This window comes from Cygnus olor, chromosome 3, assembly GCF_009769625.2.
Source record: "Cygnus olor isolate bCygOlo1 chromosome 3, bCygOlo1.pri.v2, whole genome shotgun sequence".
In the NCBI taxonomy this organism is placed as follows: domain Eukaryota; kingdom Metazoa; phylum Chordata; class Aves; order Anseriformes; family Anatidae; genus Cygnus; species Cygnus olor.
The window spans coordinates 111219164-111244706 of record NC_049171.1 but is presented as its reverse complement, the minus strand read 5'-3'; the positions used below and the strand labels follow the sequence as shown (position 1 = coordinate 111244706).

At 44.4% G+C, this 25543-nt stretch overlaps 1 protein-coding gene across 6 annotated transcripts in view; it reads right to left on the bottom strand.

Annotated features, from left to right (window-relative positions):
• The window catches only part of MEIS1 (Meis homeobox 1), a 105961-nt gene that overhangs the window by 26548 nt on the left and 53870 nt on the right, over positions 1-25543 (bottom strand). For all 6 annotated transcript variants that reach the window (XM_040553154.1, XM_040553153.1, XM_040553158.1 and 3 more), the window contains exon 8: positions 23619-23764. In XM_040553154.1, the coding sequence (XP_040409088.1) occupies positions 23619-23764 (146 nt within the window). The remainder of the gene's footprint in view (positions 1-23618; positions 23765-25543) is intronic.

Sequence of the window (25543 nt, the reverse complement as noted above, 5' to 3'; positions counted from 1 at the left end):
ATCTGTGCTGGTAAAGAAGTATCAATAACACTCCCTCCCCTTCTGACTTGCCCACTGGAGCAGCACATCCTAATGGTCACAGAAAGGCTGAAGACAATCCCACATGGGGCTTGCTGCTGAGATACTGGGGGGTAAAACTGCCCCTTCCCACCCCAAGACTGGTCATTTGGGGCAGCACAGACACCCAACCTGCCAGCTGGCCCCACCAAAGCCCGGCGGCAGGAGTGATTTCCCAACACAACGTGGCACACTGCGTTATGAGGGGCAGGGGAAGGGGCCGGGGAGGAACTGATCTAACACAGGGAGCAGTGGCAGCGCTCCAGCATCACCCTTATCACGGCGGTGCTGCCGCTTGGCTGAACGTGCTGGGAGAGCCATTTCGGAAGTGCTTTCATCCCCTTCCTCCAGCCCTCTGCCTCCTCCGGAGCTAAGTTTAATGCACCAACACGAGATGACCTTGAGCTAAGCTCTGGTATGCGATGGGAGAGAAACCACCCCCCAAAATTTACACCCTCAGGAGTCCCTATTAACCATTTTCTGACCTCAGCAAGAAAAGAAAAATAAAACCACGTTAATTTAACATTTCTGAATGGCAACCCAGCCTGCACCTAACTCAGTAACTGGAATAAAGCCCCCCAGTGACATGCTGAACCCTGAATCCTTGCTTTATCCAAACTTGTGCAGGGTCAGTCAATGCGCCGGCGCAGCGCTTGGGGGCTCTCCCCTTCCCCTGCCTCCTCCTGGCTTGTGTTTGAACTGTTTACATTGGTCGCAATCAAATTGATCTACGATATATATATTTTTTAAATATCCATTTTTCTATTTCCTATTGTCTCTTAGTTTTATGAATTAGTTTGACTGTTCCTGTGAATGCCTTTTTGTCTCCTGACTGCACGTTATCAAAGGGACACTTTGTGCCCACCATTTGCATTACAAAAGCAGTGCATGGTGCAGTCTAAGAACATAGCTTGAATTTATAGCAGTTGAGCCCTGGATCCTCACACATACTGGACTCAGAAAGAATAACGGGGCTCCTGCCTTCGCCAAGTAGCCAAAAATGTTTGGATCACTATCAGCGAAGTCACCAGACTTCAACCTGCTTCCTTCACTCGCCATTCAGAGGGAGTGATACAGAGACTGTGTTCAGCCTGCTCACCTACTCTGCAGGCTGCGGAGATCACAGGCAGGCTCTGTGACCTGCTTTACATTCAGGCCGCAAAAAGTTGCCAAGTTGACGTGAGCTGCTACGGGAAAAAAAAAATAAAAATTCAACTTGGAAGCTGAAAACTTGATCCTGTTTATCACATGGGACTGGCTCGCACGCTGGAGGAAACACTAAACACTGAGCAGGAAGCTGTTTTATTGGAAATGCATCTACTAGGATAGGAAGAAAAACCCTTTGCAAAGTTTGCACAGTCTTTTCCTTGGCTGAGAGCAGTGAGTCAGTCTGATAATGCTGTTGAAGTGTTAGCTGGCTTCGGCATTTAAAACTCCTCATTGCTTTTTCAGCGCAGCAAGAAAACGCAGTCCATATGACACGGCCCTACTACAGACAAAGCCAGCCTTTTCCTCTTTCAAAAGAAAATATTTCCTCAACTTATTATAATAGCTTAATATCCCTGCAGTAAGATTTTCATAGTGTTACTGTTAATAAATCCTGGTGCTGCCAGAGTTACTGAACTGCTAACTGTGATCGCAAAACCAACAGGCGTGCTCGGTCTTGTAAAGTTAAAAATGCAGAAAAACATGCAGTGTGACACATCCCTTGACTGCTGCATCTCTCCACTGCTACAGCAAGGCCATACGTCACAGCTTGACTTCTGTATGAGCTGATCCCTGCGTGTTAGGCTCTGAGATGCTTCCCTTACAAAAAGGCTTTGCAGGCAGCTTTGGCAACCACACCAGAAATAAAAGGGGAAAAAGAGGCAGAGTCAGACTCTCCCGAGGAAAACGCATGCTGTAAAGCACAGAGCCAATCCCCCCGAAGTTTTAACATCCCAACATGTGCTCGCAGTGTGAGCTGATTAAACAGGGCTGGCTTTGCTTTTGCAGGCAGGGGGCTGGGAGATGGGGGAGACTTTTGATTTGTGGGGGCTGAAGACGGGGAAGAGGTATGGGCAACAGCAACACTTTTTAATGAAGGAGTTGTGTTGGGGGTGGGGGGAAAAAAGCTCTTTGCTTCTCTTATTTCCCATTTCCCCTTTTGTAAATAATTTTCTTGCAAGAGTTGTCTGTGAACAACTTTTGGCATTTGCTAACATAAATATCCTTTCCAAGGCTGATGGAGAGGCATGGTATGGTTTTGGATGCGCTGCCAATACTTCTCTGGTGGCCCCATCAAATTATTCATAATGTGAGCACTCATTAAGGAAAAAAAAGTTCAGATCATCCCTTGCACAGGATATTACAGAAGTCAGAAAATGGAAAAACCTTTTAACTGACCTAATCCATCCCCTGGCTGCTACAATATTATTCCTTCCATACCATATATTATTACCCGCTGCCTTTTCCAGTTCAGCTCCAGCTAGTCCAAGCCGTGGTGCTCCTGCTATTTCCTTTTGGAGACACTCTGATAGACCTCAATGTTTGGAGCTTGCTCCGGCGCATACCAGCTTGCAGCTGAAGCTGTGTCCATGCAGACACTCCCCCGCCATACCAGGGTAATTGAGTGGAGATTTTCCCGTCTCGTACATTCCTTTAGTGCCTGGATGTATGTGCATGCAGAAACACACGCGGGACTCGCACACACACATCAGCTTCTCTTAATAAGCTTAAGAAGTGATTTTTTTTGCTCTAGTGTCAAGACAATTTGTGATAATGGGACATGGCCAGTGCACTTTCCCTTTCTCTGCCCTGTTTTTCTTTATTATCATCTTATTGCTGTGTCACAGCCTAAAAATAACCAAGGACAGGGTAATTAAAGCAAGTATTGCATCCAAAAGATCAGCAAAACTGTCTTCAGCACAGCACATGACTGAAAACAATGAAATATTACATCCAAGTGACACCGAAGTAACCGAGAAAATGCATCATCAGACTTCCAACCACATTAGAGCTAAAATCCACATCCTATAAATGAAGGTTTTTAGTTAGAAGGCCACTGAGATGGCAGGAAGGTGAGCTGCATCCTTGCATGGCATCCCAAATCCCCCCTGCCTCTCCTGGGTGAGCGGCAGGGAGGGGCTTTTTTCTTACCTCCTTCTGTCCCCGGCATGTTAAAGGAAACCCTAACTACCTGGGAACTCCATAAAAGTGCTTCTGCTGTTTTCAGAGGCAGCCTAACACAGATTAGCTCAGGTAAACATCTCCTAACCAGAAGCCTTTTCTCAGCAATAAGTCACTGTCCTTATCTACCTTAAATGACTTTCTAAACAGGTGGGCTCGGAAATAACTCCACAATCTCTGCTAAACGCCAGCGCCAGCGGTTATAATCCCACAGATCTCCACCTAAAGCTTTTATTTGTGCTTTCTGCTGGCTTTCTCAGGCTGCCTTTGGCATTTCAAAATGTACGTGGGGGATAAAAACGCCCCCACTGCACCGTATCCATCCCCGATGGAGTGACAAGGGAGAAGGAGCAAGGTCCTGAACATCAACCACCAGCTATGGGATGGAGCAGGAGCTTTAGGGAGAATCCTTAGGGAGACAACACCCCAAACAATTTGGGAAGCCTCACGCCACATTTTCCCATGGAGGGACCAAGCAGCCATGCAAAAGAAGTTCAAGGCATCACACTGAGGTGCCCATCTCCAGTGCCAACACAAGGCAGGTTTTACATTTGAATGTTTTCTATTTAAAACAAAAAAACACAAACAACAACAACAAAAACCACACTGAGGAAAGAAATGAAAAGATATTGCTGCTATTTTGCAACGCCGCTTTGTTGGCATGGAAAGTCCTTGAACAGATGCCCCGTCCACCATTAAATATTCACAACGTATCCTTGTAAAAGAATAAAGCCCACTCAACCTATAAGCAAAACCACAATGTGTTCTTCATAAAAAAAAAAAAAAAGATGCATTTAAAGATCCAGGAGGGGAAAAAAAAAAGAAAAAGCTAGAGAAACACCACCATTCTCAGAAGAAGCAGAGACTCTTGGAAGTAGTGCACATTCTCCGGCGTTAATTTTCCCACTTAAATTACAGTGATGCAGTAGCCTCATCTCATTAGAGATCATTGTCCCCAGTAGACAGTTGTGTTTATGGGGGATTCTTGCTGTTCCACACCTGCTGCTCAGGTTGCTACGTGATCAAGCCTGCATACAAACAGCAGTCTTGAGGTTGCTGGACTGCAACTGATGAGCCCGGGCTAATTCAGGGGTGATTATGTAGTTTACTGGACCACTAAACCTCTTTAAGCTTGTAATTACTGCCTATTTGAGTAAAGAACATTCAAAAGCAATTCACTGCATCATGCCTGCCACAGCTGGAAGCAGGCTGCCAGCAGTCTGCGGGGACATTAAAATCTGCAGGGACGGGGATTCAAGCACAGCTCGTAGGCACTCACAGCGGCGGCGGCAGCCAAGTGTGTTCACATTCCAGCTCACCTTTTCTGACCAGGCGTACTATTAAAGGTGCAATGGAAACTATAGAAAAGCAATAAAGATGACAAATAATGGGGCATAATTGAAAGAACTGCATTTTAATGACTCTCCCCCTCTTCCCTCTTCTCCCCTTATATTGGCTTTAAAAAAAAATAAAAAATTGAGCCTTTTTGTCATGACAAGGGAAGGGTAAGGGAAGGCCTTTTGCAAAATGGGAAAACAGCTGCATCCATGTGAGCGTTTCTCTTTTGAAAGTTGGGGGGCTTTTTTCATGTTTTGAAGTTTTGGAAAAAAAAAGTTCCCTTGCCAAGTGAATGCAGAGTAATTCTTATTATGTATTTGCCATCAATGACAACGCGCAGGCATCTCAATTACTGAAACTTAATCAAAAACTCCAAAAGCATCCTCTCACCACTGCATCACTTACAAACACAGGGAAATGACCCAAACCACCACGTTGCAAAACAGCTCTGTCCTGCGCAGGCACACAAAAGTCAGGCACACAACCTTATTACAGGCATGAGGTGTTTTTTTTTTTTTCATAATAAACACACATCCCTCTGATTCTTTTGAGTTTTGAACCACTCGAGACCTCATTTTCAAGTGTGGCTCTGCAGCTCTCAATGAGTGGGAAGTTATTAATAGAAGGAACCTTCGTTTTGCACAGCTAGGAGGCTCTGGGAGATGGGGCTGGAGGAAGAGCAGCAGATAAAATGGGACCTGTGGCAGCAGCTGAGAGGTTGGTAGTGGTGATTTTCACGGGTGAGCAAACTTCAGGTCCAGCCAGGACTGCTGTGGCAGAGCCAGAGAAGAAGAGCAGTGGCAAACCCCATGGAATGACAAAAGGAAGAGGCCAACATTGCTGCCAAGCCCTGACACCGTGTTGGCATCACCAGGAGCTCCGGAGAGGTGGCAACTGCTCGCGGGGCTCTCGTTGAGGAGCTCCCTGCTTGAACCTCCCTCTGGGTTCCTTTCTCCAGCCTCTCCATGAGACCATCTCCCTCTTACCTCAATGTGTGAGGTCCGGGAGATGGCCTAACGAGCTGCACCATTAACTACCTGCATGAAACCTACTTCAAAGCCTTGCTGGACATTAGGATAGCACTCATCTGTGTCGTCTCCCTTTTCTGCTGACAACTGCCACAGCTGCCTGGGAGACCGGCGCACGTGAAAAGCAAAAATCAACAAGTAAACTGAAATAAATCATTCCTATTGATAAAATTAACACTCGACGGAAGGTAAATTTAAGGGATGGAGCCCCTTTCTCTCCTCATTTAATAAATTACCTTGTTTTAAAAAACATGGAGATTTCATCTATAGTAATAATCTCACTCTGTGTCTAGAGAGGGAAAGAGAAACAAAACATGCCCACGTGAGCATGCTGCTGTTAACAAACATCAGCTTTTAAAGGAGAATACAAAAGAATTCAGGAAGTTTATTCTTAAAAAGCATGTAAATTCCCAACCACAACAATCCTCTCACTACCCCACCTGAGCTCCAAAGAGACACAGGCTTGTATGCTATCCAGCCATTGCTCCTATTAATATTCATTAGGAAGGTCTACTTGCATTTTCATAAGCTGCAAAGGTGGCAAAAGAAACAATCTGAATTCTTTAACACAGAGGCATTATCAATTCAACGTCTGCCAAATAGCATACAGATCTGAGCAGGAAAACCAAATGCCATTTACCTGTGCTAGAGCCAGCTTTCACTTTCCAACACGGAGCGAGCCGTTTCAGGCTCTCTTGTTTTACTCATCCCGGCTTTTACATCCCTGGCAGGTTCATTCTCCATTATTTTTACCTTTAACATCAAAGTCCCTCATAAATTACCTTCATTCCTTAGGTCTAGAGTTTCCCTCTGTTAAAGTGGCCCGAGTTCAGTAAGATTGCATATATGAATAATACAGCCAAGCCTCAACTCTGCAAACTTGACTAAGCAATTCTGCTTTCTGACTAGAGAATTCGTTTATCTACACAAATTCAGCGTGTGAAATCTCTTTGACTGGCTTCAGGGTGCCGAACTGTGCAGAAACACAGACTTTCTGACCAGCCTGGGCTAAAATTTAACTCCTAGAGATGAACTAAGAAGTCTCCAAAAGAAAACAACCGCTCTAATTAATTATTTACCCTACTTAGCAAAGAAACCTGGCAGATAACACTAATGAATTTAAGAATGAAACAGGCGTGTGTTTCCAGGATGATATTTACATGTGCAAGGACGTGAACGAAAAAAGTAGGATATGGATCTCCCAAGAGCCAGGAAAAAACAGACGCTGATTCTCCCTCAGATCTCTACATTTAACCCTAAATTAACATGCATTTGCCTACAAGTTCACCATACATTGATTCCTTTCTTTATTCAAACCTCATTAAAAAGGATTGGATGGTCTCCAGGATATGACTCTTCCCTTTTGAAAATCTGCTTGGATTGAGAGGGCTCTGCTAGCAAAAATAACCTTTTCCCTTCCAAAGTCAAGGCAGCTCTTCCTCCGTTGACTGCAAGGAGACTTTTGTAGAAAGTCAAGCAGCCCTGCTTAGAAGAAGAGGGGGAAAAAAGGCTCTGTGTAGCCCCAGATGTCGGGGTTTAAACCTGTGGGCAACACTGAGGATATACCTCAGCGTGGTGTCTTCTGCAGGCTGATGGACTGATAAAGCCAGAACAGTGGGTTTTGGAAAGAGCTTTTCAAAAGCCAGAAGAGTCAGCCATGAGAAGCCCATGTCTGCCCCATCCTCAGCCTGAGCATCTCCATCCTCTCCTGTCTGGTCTCCTTTGAGGTCCAAACACATCCCGCACCACTCACGTGCAGATGCCTGCACAGATACTGCCATAAAAGAGACAACCAATGTATTTGGAAGCAACAGCATTTAGACTGCATGTCACTTTCAGCACATTTACAATATGATGTCTGTTAATAATTTATGAGGATAATACTTAATCAATTAATTCAGATTTCAATACCGAGCTCAAAAGCCCCTCTCTGCTTCCCCCTCCTTTTCTTTTATAAAGACCTAAATGAAAGTAGCCGAAGACCAAAAAGAGTCACTACTAACAAGTCAGAAAGTAAGAAAGAGAAAGCAGGCACATTTGATCTTGTTCTATACATGAACCTTTCGAAGATGACTACTCCAATTAAAAAAAATGTAGGATTTATCATTTTGATGATACAAAATGATGAACTTGACTATTATATGCATATATTTTGTTTAATGGCTTCATTTATTTTAATAACAAAGAGAAACTGGATCTTTACAGATGAAAGCTTTATTTCATGGCTTCAGTGCAACTGGAATTTTTAAAATCTGTGATGTTAACCAAAACGTGATAATAGATGTTCTCAAGGGCCCTATTTTATAGCATTCTATGCAGAGCACAACTCTACATGAGACATTACAAACATGATGTTTAGCCCTATTTTAAGGAAGTAGAACTGACTCCGGTGTCAGAGCCCCCTGTAATTGTTTTCCGTCTGCTGCTTGTTCCTCTGAACAGTTACTTTTGCAGCAAAGTGTGGCTGTAGAAATACTGTGACAAAGGCATTAGCTCTCTGAAGACTTCTTATAAAATGATATTGAAAGGCACCGTTTGTGTGATTTTTGGCTGGTCTTTGGGACAAGAGCGTGAATGCAATATGACTACTTTATATAGAGCAGGCTGTCTTGAAGGGCCTGGTGACATCCAGAAGGAGAGGGAAAAAAAAGATACTAAAACAAAAGATGCTAATTCTGCTACCATTTTTATGTCAGTTAATTCCTAAGATAGAGTTAATTAGAAACACCTCATCAAGCTTGATCATGATCTCAGCCATTCTGAGGAACTTCTCAACTATTCCATTTTTTTTTTTTTAATTTTTATCTCACTAGACTTAAAACAGTTGTTTCAGGCAACTGCGGCACTTGTGCAAGTGCAGCATTAAGGATGCTCATGCTGCATTTTACACGAGTATATACTTATTTACACGCACAGGGGTACGCAGGCATGCAAGGGAGTCAAGGTAATTTTGCACCCTACTACTTCCACCCCCAAAGACTGGGACACAACCAGAGTTTTAGGGAAGACAGCCCAAGACGGCAGCTTGTGATTAACGGCTGTATCATCCCTGGCTGGGTGGCAGTGAGGCCCCGGGTCTGATCTGCCAAACATCCCCTTCGTCTGCGGCCGATCAGCAGATGTAAGCACATAGGCCCTGTCAGGTTGACATATCATTCCTACGACAATGTCAACGAGTATTAATGTTCAATTATCTGTCCTAGAAATAACCCTCGCTTTTATGCATTGTGTAACTGGGTGCATGGCACTGCAGTAATGCGAACGACAAGGGCAGAAATGCCCGCGCTCACCCAGTCGCTCTGAGCTGGCTTTCCAACATCGCGATGACATTGCCTCGCGGTACTGAGTGGACGCCTTCCTCCTCCATTCACTCCCTTTTTTTTTTTTTTTTTTTTGGAAAGCATTCTGCGAAGACCCCAAAGACCTTTATCCTCCTCTTCATGTGTTGCACATCACCAGCTCCCATCAGCGTGCCAAGACACACTCGGAAAAGACTATTTTGAATTTCACGCTCGCGTGCAACCACAGAGAAGTCGCTTGTTTGCTTTTATGGAGGGCCATGAGCTGCCTGATACCTGCCAGCCCCTTTTTACACCCCACACTCAGGTATCTATCATTTACCACAAAACACAAATGTCAACAGTGGCTTCTTCCAGTGCTGCGTCAGGAGCAATTCACGCCCAGGCTGCAGGGCTGGAGCAATTTGTCCAAGTGATGCATTACAGCTTCCTTCTGTCAACAAACGTTCAAAATAAGACCCCCAGTAGGGAGATGGCTTGAAGAACAAACACGAGATCATTCCTGGCATCTTTTCCTATTGTTCAAATATTAAAATTATCGATCATTTCCGCAGAGGCCAAATTCAAATCAAGTTCTTCTCCTAAATCAGCGCTCCAGGCAAATTGCCGCTCATTTGAGTAGGCTGCAACGACGTTTGCATGATTTTTGTTACTATGGCACAGCTTCCTTGAACTAACATGCAAAGGTTATCAGCTGTAAGTTATGCTTGCTAAGTCTTCTTATACAACTCACAATCGGAGGGAGGGAGTGGGAGGAAGCAGCGTGATAACCAGTGCCAGCTTTGAGATAAAGCCCTGCGCATAATCTCTGTTTATTTAGACAACCATCTAACCGCAGCACCGGGTGCAAAAACAACCCAGGTGGACGGCTAAGGGAATTTCTCCTGCCTTATCATGTCTGCATTATATTTTGGGGGTAAAGGGAAGCAAAGTCCTTATTTTTTCAAGATAACTTTGAAAATTTAAATAATCGCTAAGTTTGAGGTTTCATTGTTTGGATTTGCTTGGCTGGTTGGGTTTGGTTTGCTTTGTTTTGGTTGGAGGGGAGACGACTGTAACAAAGCACATTTTATTCTGTGCTTTTCTAATTCTAGAGGTTTTGGAGAAAAAGAGTTTGCCATATCAAATTTAAGGATGAAGATCCCACTTTGAAACATTTCCCGCCAGAGGGGATTTGGGGGTGTATGGAGTAAATACACATATCATGGGACCAAACCAGAGCAAATGCAGATGATAGTACTATTTCTCCTGCCGTTCAAGCCCAAAGTTGCCTCCAACATATGCAAACTCATTTCCCCCCCCCCCCCTTTTTTTTCCTCTTATGATTCACCCCACTGTTTACTCAATCATTTTAGGTAGGGGGAAGTGATGAATGCTGCTGAGTGCCAGGTGTTTTGGTGCAAGATGAATAACCCCAAGGAGCAACCTACGCTGAGCCCCAGGCTCCTGTCAGCCCTATAATTGATGAGGTTTTCACTGTAAGGGGTGGGGACTGGGACACATTAAGGCTCAATAGGGGAAGTAAAGGGAGCGAATTGACTCAGCAACTACGCCTTTTACCATGGCTTCTAATAAGGATAAACTGATTACTGCCAAACTTACTTTAACATCACAGGGAGGGGGGAAATCAATTTGCTCAAAGGAAATAAATGCAATACCAGAAGTTTTTTAAAAGCGAACTTTTATACTCGGAAAGTGTAGCAGCATGTTTCAGCCAGTACCACTTCTTTCCGAGTTGCCATTTGCTGCCAAACCAAAAATGAATTTGCAGCCTTAAAATGCAAGGACTAAAAGATGAATGCTGCAAAATGATGGCTATAAAGCCAATGTATCTTTTTCTAATCTCGTTCTCAAATGTCCCATGACTTTTATAACAAAGATGTGTGCTGAAACGCTCACCCTGTATTTCAAATGTCGGTTTTATGTCAGCATATTTTTACAGCAACTTGGAAGGCTGATGCTTCATGGTTGCAGTAGCAGATGGGGCAGGAATGCCAGCTCCCTGCCCATCCCTGCTGCCAGGGCTGACAACGTAAGGATCTGGCAACACCCGCGATGGGACAGGACCACGGCCATCCCATGCCACCACACAGGTAAGCCCCAGGCTCCTGGCAAATGCATTTCATCTTTTGCATCACACAAAATAACTCAAGGAGGCCAACGAGGTACATCAAAATGATAGAACAGGTAAAGACAATTTTCATCACCAATGCAAGAAGTTGCTAAGGCTGGGGCCGGTGCTGGGAGCGATTTGCCTGCACACCCAAAAACCCGCACATCATTTCTATCATAGAGATTTGGCTGCATTGCCACTGAGGGCCATCAGCTCGAGTGTGCTGCCACAAGTGGCTGGCAGCTGCAGCAGCCGGTGAGGATGCTGCCTGACACTCGGCGGCAGCCCTCATCCCTGCGCCTTGTCTCCATAGCAATGATGCTGCTGGACGTGGGCAAATGGCAAGGGGCTGCCATCGCTCAGCCCTGGCCTGACAGCCTTCAGGATGAGCCTCCCTCATCCCTCCTGAACATGCAAACAAGCCCTCAACAGGCCCCTGGAGTCACAGTAATCTGCCCTGCTACCGTGGCGGCGTTTTGCTGCCGGTTGCAGTGCGTGGCCACTACACCTGGCAGAGAGCTTTTGTTTGGCTCCTGGGTGAGTTCTTACATTTTAGGGAAAAGGAAGAGGAAAGCGAGAAAGGGGAGAGATGGAAAGGAGGCAGCAGTACCAACAGAAAAATGGAAGGAAGAGACATCTATTACATAAATGGCAGTGAAATAGGAGCACTGCGAGTTAATATTTGAAAGGCACACACCAACGCTTCCCCTGCAAGGACTCCAACAAGGCATAGGGACGTAATTGCCAAAGTCTAAAGCTGCCTTAAACATTAAACATAGCAGCTGTATCTAACACAGAAGCGAGCGCCCAGGGTGACGTCAGGATGGCAGTGAGGTGCGGTGGCCAACGCTGCCAACCTGCTGCTCTGCCTGGCGCCCACCCTGCCATGGGGGGGACTGACGTGTTTGCCCCGTACTCCTTCTGCAGGTGGCACAGACATCGTTACCTCGGTCTGCCACCCCGCCATCGCAGTGGGAGGATGGCAAGACGCAACAAAAAGTTGTGGACGGTGAATACCAGCTCATCTGGAGCTAGTCTGCTGAGTTGGATTAATCACCACGCCCCTATCTGGGGAGGATTTCTGCACAGGGCCAATTTTTACTCATCCCACCTCTGCAAACTTGCCCCGTTGCAATCGCGGCGTTTGCAGGAAACGGTGAGAAAGGTCTGACTTGGTGGCTTCCTTGCCTCGACCACGTGCCTTGTGCTTCACTTTGAGTTTAGCCCCCCAGAACAACCCAGCTGAACAGCGACACTCTGCATTGCACAAGCCCTCTCAACGTTTGGAAAGCCATCTTCTAATAATCTTTAATTTAGACTCACTTATATGCTACATTTGCTAGCGATCACATTCACTCCCTGGCCATAGCCCCGTAGCGTGCAACACACTTGCGATCCTCGGCAGCCCTGGAAAAAGAGAATTCAGTGCTCGAACGTGTTAACAACTGATTGACCGTTCCAGAGACACAAGTATGCAACTCATCTTCCAGAGCCAACATAACGCACAGGAACAACTAAACTGAAACATATAAATTCCATATATGCTTAAAAATATTATTGTCTGTAATTTAATCTAACAATATTTCTAGGCCTATAACCTCGCACGCAGAGGCAATTTCCCAAGCATTAATACTTAAATGGGTCATATGCACCACATCTGTCATTCTGTCCTGAAGTCTATGAGGCACAACCAAGACTCTGCAAGCCTATTGATTTTTCTAGCATTTGCTTTAATTTACTTAACCATTGAGAAATCCATCAGTACATAAAGGGCAACTGTCCATTACTGCCTCATTTGCAGACGTTCTTTCCCCTCATTTTTTTGGTAAATATTTCCCCTTAAATCGCTGTGTGTTTACAGAGTAAAAATGAATCCGGAAAGTGCTCACACCTGTTTCTGTTCAGTAACTGCTGCGCCGAGGTATATGTAATGTGCTTAAAGATAGAATAAATATCTCGACATTATTACATCTGTGTGCAAAGGGTGGTAAATTAGATCCTAATTACATTAACAGGGATTCTGCCTCCCAGCTTAAATTTTACATGAGCACTCTGTAAAAATCCAAAAGCTCTGCTGTGGTTTCTTTACGAGCTGGTGATTACAGCTACTTCCTATGCGGTCACTAAATATTCTGTTTACAAATAAATGAAGAAGCTTTGAGCCAACTTGCCAGGGTAATAATCCGTTTTTTTCCCCCAGCAAACCTTTACCACATAAGCATGGCAACAATCAGAAGCCCTGGCTTCATCTAATTACTCTATCACATAATTTCACAAATTGCCTTTTCACTGGGGAGCCAAGTGCAAAACACGCTCACAGTGGGATTTCAGGCAGCAGCTTTCATTTACTACTCATTTCTTGTTAAATTAAACACAAAAACACCAGTTGTGTGAAAGAAGTCAAAAAGAATGCTTGCAAATGAGCCAGACAAGTGTATCTTATATTTATACCATTCGCACAAAATAGCTCATTGGCAAGCTGTATTTTTAATGGCACCATTAGAGCCTTTAACCCTTTTTGAGCCCTTGCGCATTTTTGGGAGCAAACAATCTGCCCTTTTGGTATCGGGCGCGTGGTGGAAAAAAAAGGCTGGCAGTGCCTGCAAGCACGGCATCCCGCCCCACAGCTAGGCACTGAAATGGCATCAGGCAGCACGGCTGCCTTACTGGTCAACATCACACCCTTGATGGTTAACAGCTAGGGCCACCAGCCACCTACGAGTCCCCTCTCTGTAGCTCTGTGCTGCAATTAGAGTTCCAGCATCATCACATGCAGCAGATGACCGGCTGCTACCAACCTCGCCTCCGTGCCAACCCTTCAGCTTCAGGGCTGTTAATGGGGAACGACCCAGGAGAGAATTTGTCCCACAGATTCCTAGCGCTGGTGCGTTACACCCATCCAACACAAGGGAGGGGCAATCCTACAAACAAATCAAGTGCGATTTCTAAGTGCACACGGACACGATTCCTATTCCAGCCTGGTGTGTCCCTTGGGGTGCTGGGGAACCAGTGGGACCGGAGGGCAGAGGGACCCAGAGGGCCAGACCCCTGCTAATTATCTGCAAGCTAACGAGGCAGGATTTTAGCTTGCCACTGAGGAGCACAAATTATTTTGAAAATAATTGCGGCAAGTGTAACGCTGCCAGTGGAAGTGAACCAGAGGTTACGCTGCTCTAAGATGACATTTTTACATCAACAAGTACAAAACTAAAACACGGCCATTAGTAATTAAAGCTGGTCCTTTTGTAGCACCAGAGCCAGTAGGTCAGGTAGCATTTTACATCACAAACCAGGCCTTTATGGCTGTAGATTTGCCAGCATTATCTGCACAGGGAGAAGAAAACATTAGCAGCAGCTGTCTGTGTGCCTCTACACTGAAAATCCTATTCATCCAGACAGGTGGAGTAATTTAAAAGCCAATGTGGTGCAATTTTGATGCAACTAATGCCGCTGTTTACTAAAATGCCACCATTACTACTGTTTATGAAAACATTACTAAAATTGCATTTTATTCAGAAGAATCCGAAGATTCTGGTTATTACCAAACGAATCTGCCCCCGGTGCCGCTGGCAGCCCCGCGGGGCTCCCAACCTGCTTCACCCACGGCCCTGCGCGCAGACCACAGCTCGGGGGGCGCTGAGACCACACAGTAAGCTTTCTGCCTTTCCATGAGACAAACATTGCATTCACCTTCCCAAAAATATCACCTAGGGACCTTGAAAGCTCCGGTTGATTTGAATAAAGGTGGGTCTACAAAGAGGAGCTTCACTTCCAAGTTACCTTTAGAGAATGGAGTTTGCAAGGCACCTAAGGCAGAGTGCCCCCGTCTCCCCTCTGAGTTAAAAGAAATTCCTTGATAAAGACCATCACAGTGTTTTTTTTTATTATTATTTTGATTTTTTTTACCTAATTCTGTAATGTCTTGTGCTGTACAGGATGGATTAGAAAGGCTCAAGTAGTCAGGAAAGGAATACTCCTGCTATACCTAGCATCTGAGAAGCACTTTCTGGGCAGAAGTTTCTGGTTCATAAAACAGAAGACCCACTGGTAAGTCTCCTAGACCTTGCCTTATTAAAATGATGGCCCACCACTGAAGTGAAACGAGCACTCTGCAAAGTATTATGGGTCTAAATCAGGAAATGATGCAAAAGACGAGGTAAATTAGATAACTACATATTAACTTAAACTCTTTTCTGCCTACTTACCTTCTCTCTACACATATATTTAGCATCGCTGTAGGTTACAGGGTGAGGAGCTAGAAGTGCAAATGTGAGTCTGATCAACACATTTGTTCATATATTGAATAATGGATTTTCAGCTGAGCATTTTGGGGGAAAGGAAAGCACTGTTCATGGAAAAATTTAGTGTGCCATCACAAAAAAAATCCTTCCACAAAAAAAGTTTTCTGCAGGAGATTTTGATGGGCATACAGTAACCGTAACTGGTTAATATTGAGAATTAGGGCTTCTAGGATGTATGCAATGAGAAAAACATGTAAGCTGTAACAGTACAGATTCTGTGTAGCTGAAGGTAAATGCAGGAAAGAAGAAGCAAGTTTTTTAAAACGGGTAGAAAACAACTCACTTTTCATGCCTGTCCCAAGAACAACAGGCAAACAATTTCCCCACTACCCTATTCCCTGCAATATCAGCACTGCGGTTCATTCAGACATGGGTTAAGTTCACGCAAACAGATGTAGCATATTCTATGCCAGAGCAAGGGAATGCATCTTACACAACTTTATGTACCCCTTCCAAACCTGACCCTATCTGAAAGGCAGCTTATCTTACACTGCAGATTAACACATCTCATCAGATATGTGCCCAACTGGTTCGGTGCCTCATATTTTGGCACTTCACCTGATCTGATTAAGTCACTCACTAGCTTATGCTGCTGCTCTGTGAAACTCCTTAAAGAGTTAGGAGATTGCCAATAAAAAATTAACACTGGCACTTATATACATAAGCATATCTGAGAATCAACATCGACTCTTTTGTAGCAACTGTGTTAGAGAACAAGCTAAACAAACAGCTAATAATGAACAACCGAGCCCATGAATTTATCCTCATTTCCTGCTCACAAACTGCCTGCCAAGATACTGTTGTTTCCTTTGGTGTACTTAGTACTGCAAATTATTTGCCAAAATATTTCCGTGGATACTTCCAGATTTACAAATTGGTGGTCAGATTCCACCCCCCACCCCCTCGCCTTCAAAATGCGATACATGAATTTTATACAGCCGCTCTGACTGCAGAAAGACAGTAAGTCACATAACACGTTTCTGTTCACTGACTGGAAGAGGCTCATTTCAAAAATGAAGTAACACATGCAAAATATCACAGCTGCAAATTTGAAAAGAGAAGAGAAGGTGGAGAAGAAAGCAAAGCATCTAGTGTTGACTTAAAAATCCTTATTACTGCAAACATTCTTGCTGGTAAACTCATTTCTGAGAGCATTTATGCAAACAAAAGGAGTTCTAGTACAACCAGAGCAAGTGTAATTTAACATCTGAATTAATGTTTATCATGTTTCAACTTTTCAGTATTCCCTTGCTTCTACTCGGATGTGAAATTCTTCTGGTGTGTAAATACTAATGTGTTTCAGCAGTTTCCGAATAATTCAAATTCTTTAATGTGCTAGTGGCTTCCACATCAGTACAACAGTGCCTCCAAGGTAGAGACTGGGAAAAAGATAAGACAGCCCTTTGGGAACACTCTCTCTCTCTCTCTCTAAAATCTAGCCCAGCCTGCTGGCTACTTCTGATTTCAACCAAAACACTTCCCTGGATCACTGCTCCTCCTGAGATCCGCGAGAAGCTCAGGATGAGATGCTTCCTACCCTGTAGTTCGAAACCACACAGTGACTGTCTTCATCAGAAATGAGACTGAATTAGATCTGAGAAAGCAGATGTTATGACCACATCAAACTTCTGTACATGAGAACAGCCTAAGCGAGGAATCCTGTTTCCTTGAACAAACTGACTAAAGGACCCTGTGTTTTTCTTTTCTGGTCTAAAACCAAAGGTTTGTAGCACAGCTCCGAGCTGACTATTTAATACTCTAGAAATTCACACAAGTGGAGCAACAGAAGCACTGCCATGGGTAGCCACCATCACCTTTTTTCCCCCTCCTGCCAAAGAAAACAACAGTTTTCTTTAAAAACAGCAAAAGTCACCCACATTAGAAAATGGGACAGTCCATGGGGGCTGGACAGCAGGTCAAAGCAACAAATTCAACGAAGATTAAAAAAAATGCTTAAGGTTTTGACAGTCCATGAGCTCCATCAAACCCAAGGGTTAAGAAGTTAATTCAAACCGAGTTACCTAAATCCTGTTTGTCCTCCTTTCTGGAGCTCTCAATTCAATTCTGACAGAGCCTCGGAATAATTATCTTCTCCTGTAATAAAATTTCCTCTTTTCTCCCATTAAAGACGACTGCCACTGCACCTCTTCCAGCAGAAGGGACTGTCTGAACACCCCTTCACCATGACTTGTGCACCAACCTGCATGTTGTTTTTGTTCACTGCTCCTGGGGACAGAGGTGCACAGATGACCAGAGCAAAACTGCCTGCCTTTCCCAGGAATTCGGGACAGCTGGCACTAAGAAGTCTTGCAGATGTGGAAGAAAGATTTTTACAGCTTTGCCCACAATAAAATCAAGTGAAAGAGGAGACTTGTGTATTTGGGATAAAGGGGGAAATAAAAAAAAAAAACTCAACCCGTTCGGAGTCCAATATATTGGAATATGATCCCTGTTACAGAGATGGAGGGTCGTTTTAAGTAGTACGATGGGGAAAGCTTTTGGGGGGGCTTCGTTTGTTTTAACATTTGCAAACCCTCCAGTGAGGAGAACAAAGAAAAGCCTTTCTGGTTTTGGCCAATCATTTCCCCTTTTTCTGTTTCCAGCAGCCTAGTTTTGTATCCCTTTGCCCTCTCGCTATTCTCCTTTCCAAACACGGAGAGGGGATGGGAGCCAAATTAACCCCCTGCTCCTCCCAAGGCAGGACCTCATAACCCTGGAGGGATATTAAGAGACAACTTGCAACCCACCTTATCTTAAAAAGTTGTTAGCCTGTAAAATAATCATATATAAATGAAAAATATTGAAATAAGCAGTGTGGCGGTATTCTTCTACCAGAATAGCATCTTGTGAAGAGATGCAGCCTCTTATAAGAGAATCTAGCTAAGTAAAAAGCGTCTCCTTCAAATACCTGTCTCCAATAAATTCTTTTACACAAATAACAGCTTTGCTAGATAGATTGCATATTGCCTATTAAAAGTTATCTTGCTTATTAAAATGGTATCAGGCAATCAATAAAGGTTCAAAATCCAGATACATAACAGGAAAAAAAAAAAAAAAACAACACTCATTTTTACTGTAAAGTCAACATATTTCAGCAATGTCTTTTAGTTTCTCCTTGGTCTCCCATTTCAGTAAGGTTTAACCTCTTAAGGAAATGGTTTTAAAAGCAGTTAAAAATAATGATTAAATTATGGGATTTACATGAAAGAAATCCTGGGCCCATTCATTTTTTAAATCATGGTAATTTGTTTTTTAAAAGGTGTTTGAAGTCCTTGAATCTACCTCTTGGCACCATTAAAAAAAAGTAGCTTATAATCCCTTAATGTACTTAAATAAAGCCTTCAATAGTTTAAATTGTTATTAAACATCTTTTGGGATTATAATTTTATGTTGCTTTTTTTTTTGCCTGATTAGATGATGAACGTGAAGATCATCAAACACTCATCATGTAACAAACTAATTACATTGCATAATCCCCAAAATGAGGTTTGAATCCCAACATTTTAAATTAACCTGGATTTAAAGTGTGCACAGAATTCACAATGAGTGGACAAAATACTTGAAAAGACACCCCCCTAAACTCCCTGTTCCTAAACAGTTTTAAACAGAAAGGTACAATTGCTGGGTCAAAACCATACTATGGGTTGAAGCAGAAACTAATGCTGTTGCCACAATTAAATTTACACAGATCTCGTTGCAGGCAATATTTTTTTTTCCTTCCCTTCCTCCAAGCTTTTCCCTTATTTCGCAACCCCTGCTGAGGGCTATACATTACAGCGAGGAGATCTGCTTGAAAAATGGTGGTGAGATGTGATCCCTGAATGTAAAGTGATCCAAGAAATAATAAAAAAAAAAAGAGGGCCTGCAAAATTTTGCCATGCTGCAGCACACCCTGGAATTACCCTCAGGGCAACCTTGCGGAGCCCAGCTCCAGCACTGGAACGCTTTGCCCCAGCCCCTCTGATGGCATTCAATGTTCACCTGATGCCTCCCCACAAACCCCACCTAATTTTGAGCTCAGCTTCCACAGATTGTGGACATCCTCACCTCTTCAACAAACTATTAGTAGCCTTTTTTTTTTTTTTTTTAATAGTAAAACGCTGTGCCTCTCACTTCAAATTTATGGCATTTCCCTAAAAACAGATTTCACAAACATCAAAATTTACAGGCTGGTGTAATAATTTACCACCATAAATTTCAACAACAGCTATGTTTTGCCTAACTAATGGCCAACTGAGGCAGCTATTCCGACGCGGATATGAATAAAACTTCAGTCAGAATAGCAATGGTTAAAAAATAAAAACTGCAAAGTCTTAAGTGTAAGTCTGGCTACCACTTCTCGTATTGTTTTAGCTTATTTTTGTTGTTATTCTCAGGGGGAAGAAAAGGAAGGCAATTTGGATGAATTTATCCCCTGAAGTGTTTCAGAGCATACTGCCTGCATCCACAGAGGACAGCGCTTGCCTACCCTTTGGGCATACGTCAACTCAGCTCTGCACATCAGTCAAAATAATGGGGGGCTGCAGCATGACACTGAGCCGGAGCTATTGCCCAAACAGTTCAACAACCGGAGAGGCTACGGCCTTGCATTTGATTTTTTCTTCAATAAAGAAAAAAGAATTTCCTCCTAAGTGGAAAATGAGAACTAAGTGACAAACCTTAGGAAATGAAGTCAGTACACAGAGGAAGGCTTAATAGTCTTTGGGATGAAATAACTGCATAGGAGGAATTAAACCAGCCTATACACTTTTAAAAGATTGTATTAGACCTACATTTATTTTAAATCTTTCCAACCATTAATCATTAGTATGACAGACACAGCAATTACTGTCTATTTTGTTTAATTCCATGCCACTGATGTGTATTAATATTATAATTGTGAGAAAAATCTTTTGCCTCTGAAAAGGGGGGCTCCCAAACAACAGCATGATTAGGAATTACCAGTGGTCAAGGGGATGCCACATTTTGCCTTTAACCACTGCTTGTTGCTTCCCTGCCATTTCACAGATGGGAAAGTGAAGGCAGGTTAAGCACTGGGGGTAATAGGGAGAGATCATCTGCCATGGCACATCCCTCGCCTGTACAGAACCACCTCCCATCTCTCCTCCCCTCCCACTTCAGGGGGACCTTGTGTCCAACCTAGGGAAGACTAACAATCGATCTCACTAATTATCAATCAATAAATAAGTGACAGGGGATCTCTGGTTCCCTCAGCTGCCCATTCCTTGGGATGACCTCCCTCCTGCAGTGAAGCCCAGCTGGGGACACCATCACCCCAGTTTTCAGGGATATAAGAGCAGTCACAAGGCCCAAAACCAAAAATGAACTGCAGTCTTAATTTCCTCAGCCTCTCAGCCCCTGCTCCTCTGACCTGATTGCAGCCATAACTTGGGCCTGGGTGTGCAGCAGTCATCGGGTTTCTTTCTACGTAGCCAAGCAGCAATTCCTGCACCTTTTAAAGCCACTGACAGCAACATCCTGGGACAGTGGTTGCCAACACATCTGTCCCAAGGTTGCCAGCAGAGACATTTACAGCCAGGTGAGTACCGAAGATCAGCCTGCCTCCACCCCAGGAAGCCCTCATGCTGCTGCTGCAGAGTTTGGGCCCTCGTGTGGGCCTGTGGGAGCACCCCCACTACCCGCTAGACCTTTGCACGCTGGGTTTTTGGTTGCAGAAAGGACAGCACCCCAAGCAGCTCACTTGTTCAACACTCTATGTTGCTCTAGCACTGACTATGGTGCTGGCTCTTCCCATGTTATCAACATGCCTGCTGGAGGACACCTTCCTCCCCGCACAAGCCTCACTGCTCTTCTGCGGGCACAAGTTCTCTGGTGGCTTCGCAGCCTACAAGGTTGTCCAGCCCTGCTTCCATTTTAACTGTCCATGGCCCCACCACGAGTCATTTTGAAAGGCTTGTCCCAGGGTCCTAGCAGAAGGTTGGGCTTGGTGGGTGGGAACCAATTCTGCTTTACTGGATGGATCGGACAAGCCTGGAGTGACCCTGCTGCTGCCACAAGAAGCTGCCCTGCAGTAAAGCTGTGTGCTTCACCTGGCTGCACTTGGTCTGCACAGGGGATGGCGGATTTTGAAAAGCAAGCTTTAGCTCAGGGCTGTAAGGTAGAAAACGCAGTGGCTTCACTGCACAGGTCCTGGGGGTTCTGTGCTTGAGCTTTCCAGGAGAAGGGACCACCTTACAAGCAGAAGGTGGTCCCAAATCGTGACTCCAAGGGACACCTACCACCACCACAGCGAGCTCTGCTGGCACTCTCATTTCTCTTTTGCATACCATTACTGCACAGCAAAAGAGGGAAAAGCCACTTGCATCCTACACTTAATCTGGATGAAACAGGGTCTGTTCTCTGGTCTTCACGCTGTTCAGGAAGCCAGCCGCAGGGTCAGGTGAAGGCTGGGCTCCTTCCTCATGGGCTTTCAGGAATCACACCTGCTACCTTCTGCCCTGCTCCCAGGAGTAGGTTTTGAGGGTGGTAGCTGGCCCAGGCTAAGAGCATGCCATAGACTGCTTAAGCAGTTTAGCGTTACAGACAGTAACATTCCTGGCCTGGGTGATGTTTAATTTTACTAGCACAAACACAGCAACAGGCCGCTTCCAGGAAAAATTACTATGAGTATTAACAATAGTAACATATCCTACTTAATTCACCTTTCCTCAGCTGGGAAATGCAGGGACTGATGTGCTGTTGCTCAGTGTCCCCTGGCATGCCTTGTCATCACTGTCCTGACTGCAGAGCTTGCAGGGCATCTCCTCACACCAGAACCTGAACTAGCTGCATCATGCTGGCGTGAGCATCACTGCTGGCGTGGCATCTCTTTTGGGATGGACTGTTTTGAAGGGAGACGCCCCTAACCTCACATTACCTGCAGAGAGACACCGGGCTGTCAGCTCGAACTGGGAGAAGACCTAGGATTGAGGAGCCACCGTGTCTGCGCCAAACCACAGGGGACCTGGGCCTTTGGGAGTGCTACACTGAACGCAGCAGGGACAGGGCTAAGGAGCTGGCAAAGTTGAGGCACAGCTAATGTAGAGCCTGAGATTAACTTGGAGACATCCAAGGCCCTCTTCAGCCTCATAGGAGGAGTGCTCAGGCACGAAGGTTCATTCATAGCAAACCGGGCCCGCACGGGGCAGGATTTCCCGCCTGATCCCCGTGCTGACAAGAGTCACGGCAGATATTCGGTTTCTTGGCGGGGGGGGGGGGGGGACAGAGGGGTGAGCTGCGTGAGCGCTTCCTCTGCGTTAGGAGCGTGCCCTTGGCTGGGCTCCACCAGGGCTGGGCAAGTTGGCTGGCTGCTGGCTTCACCCTGACCCTACCTACGGGCAGGGGGGAGAGTCAAACTGCTGAGATTAGAGGCCAGAGCTGTTCTTCGCTACTGCCTGCAGACTGCAGGCACCCCTTGCCAGGGCCTTATCCTGCTGGCACAGATAGGCAGACAGAAAATCTCCAGCCAAAGCTTAAATCCCCATAGTGGATGAAAACACAGTGTCAGATCACCATAATTTGATGAAAAAGAAGAATGGCATTAGAAACACTTTTCTAAATGCTAACATTAGTAGGTGTGGTACACAATATAAACTCTTCAAAGAAGCTCCAGCACTCAGCTTAACCCTGCACACCTGTCCAGAGCTTTTTATTTCTAATCCCAGAAATAAATACAGGTAGCCGTGGCAACAGAAATAGCTGCTCATCCCCCCACCCCTTTATGATGTTAAATACAGTGGTAACTTACACTCTGGGAATGAGAACGTCTCACAAAAAAAAATTATACTTTTCTGTTAAACCAGATACATTCAGACTTTTCATCATGAAGCTTCTGACTATCTCTGACAAACATCTGAATAAGGTCTTTGTTTTCTCGTGCTTTGTTTTTAGAGCTCCCCAATTATTTGCTGTGGCTCTCTGGAGCACAGAACCAGGGCCCAAAGGCTGCACTCTTCTCTGAAGCAGCGATTCCCACGTCAGCGAGTGGGAGCTGCAGCTGTGCGAGCAGCGGGGCAGGACAGGTCTCCGAGGTTATTAGTATAAGCTCAGTCACACTTTGTGGTGACGTCCTGCTAACAACTGCGACTCAAACCAAAAATCTAAAAGCAACACACACAAAAAACCACCCCAAAACCATAACATCATACGCTCCATGCTCTTCCCCTGACATCTAGCAAAGAGGCAACAACTCTGCTCGGAAAAGTTCCCTGAGCTGCCTGTCAGTAACATAATATGTATTTTTGCTTTCTACGACTACTACAACTATGACATTTTCCATGTTTTATTTTGCATATGTGATCTAGAGTTCACTTACTGTTAGATGCTGGAACAGCCATGCCCTCATGATATTTGTGGCTACTTTGGGAAAGATGCCACGCTTTTTATGTCGCTTTTTGTCCTTATCTGGATCATCATCATCACCTGTGCTGGGGGAAGCTACACTGTTGTCCAAGCCGTCACCTGTAAATATAGTGAATCAAATTTTGACTTATGCTACCTTTATATACTTCAGCCGAAGCCTGGCTTTGGGTATAAACTGCATGAATATTTAAATGAGGTATAAATTCTTTAACACCATAATTCACCAGGGGTTTGGGGATGGGGGGGAAGAGACATGAGGAGAGGGAGGGTCTCAGGACCGTGTCCGCCCAGTTCTGGATTACCCTGAAAGACAGTGCAGCCATTCCTGCCACTGGATTCAGCACTGTAACCCAAAACCAAAAAATGCTAAAAAAAAAATATATTTTTTTTTGTGCAAAGCATCCTGCTTGCAAAGATGGAAAAAGTGGCTTTTCTTCACACTGGGTCACTTCCCCAAAATTAATCCCCATCAGCTATTTTGGCTGAGGTGGCAATTAGAAAAGCGTCAATGGTGTCCCATACCCACAGCATGTGCAAAGCTGGGTGCCGTGTCCCCCTCTGGGATGTGAAAAAAGGTGTGAATGCAGCTCTCTTGCAACATCATATTCTCTTCCCAAATTCAGTAACAACCACGGGATTGGTCCACCACTTACGTCTTTTCTAGACGTCCAACGTACCCTGGCTTTTTGATGGGTCGTGGTTAGCTAACTGGCCTCCCCTCCGCCCAGCCCCAGCCTAAAGCAGTTCATACTGGGATAAGTAGGTACCAATTTGACACACATCGTAGGAATTATCACCCGGCTTAGTGCTGACGCGCCACATCCATGCAAGGTGTCTGATCCCGTTAAACAACAACTGATCCAAAATGAATTTCCTTAATGCAGAGAAGGTCTCGGACACTTCTCATCACATTAGCAGCATGTCTACAGGAGCATGTAACTGCATAGCAGCCAACTTTGGTCTGGGCTGATGGGCTAGCAGTGTAAGGAGAAAAAAGTTGCGGTGCCCAGCCAGTTTGCATGCAATTTTTGTTTCAAACCCTGAAAGCAGTTTATAAACAAGCCCACACAGAAATTCAGTCTTTTCATTCCCTGCATGTGGTTTGAACCATATAGCTTGGCTTCTAAAGACACTGCATTTGTAGCAGCATGGAGTTGTGATGTTATTAGGCAAGTGTTTTTTACACCCCTGGGCAAGGATGATCAAGAAAGTCATCTGAATTAGGCTGAATCAAAACTATCTCTGTTAGCGATCAAAAAAAACCCACCACCACCAAAAAATAAGTACATAGACTGTCAAAATTATGATTTGTTAAACAGTTTTCAGCACAAAAAAAGTTATTATTAGCATTATATTTTTAGTACCGTACTGACTGTGGCAAATTTATAATTATCCTTATGACTTGGCCTGTGTCTTTAATGATATGGTAACCTTGAGTAGTTATAGAAACAAACAAGATTTTTATGAAGAAATCAGATATCCGATAAATTCTTTGAAAGCCCGGTATGTAAAAAAAGGGCTTTTATACAGAGAAGCAATTCAGCATATAAAATAATAATTCATAAAAGAAACATGAGCAAAGGAAACAACTCAACAGCATTTAAAATTCCACGGGCTAATCCACTTTCTGTCTGAGAGAGGCAAACAAGGAAAAGAAAAGTATTACGCATTCATTGATTAAAAATGAAAAGCTTCTAACCTAATGACACTGCCTTTCACCACCTCCCTACAATTGTCCTCCCCCCTTTTTTTTTAAATACACTCTTTCCTCATTTCAAACCCCCTTCAGATTAATTTAGCAGGCATTGCCTCGTGCCTGACGGGAGGAGGACTCATTGATAATTTATGGAAATATCTACTATAATCCAAGGGAGATGA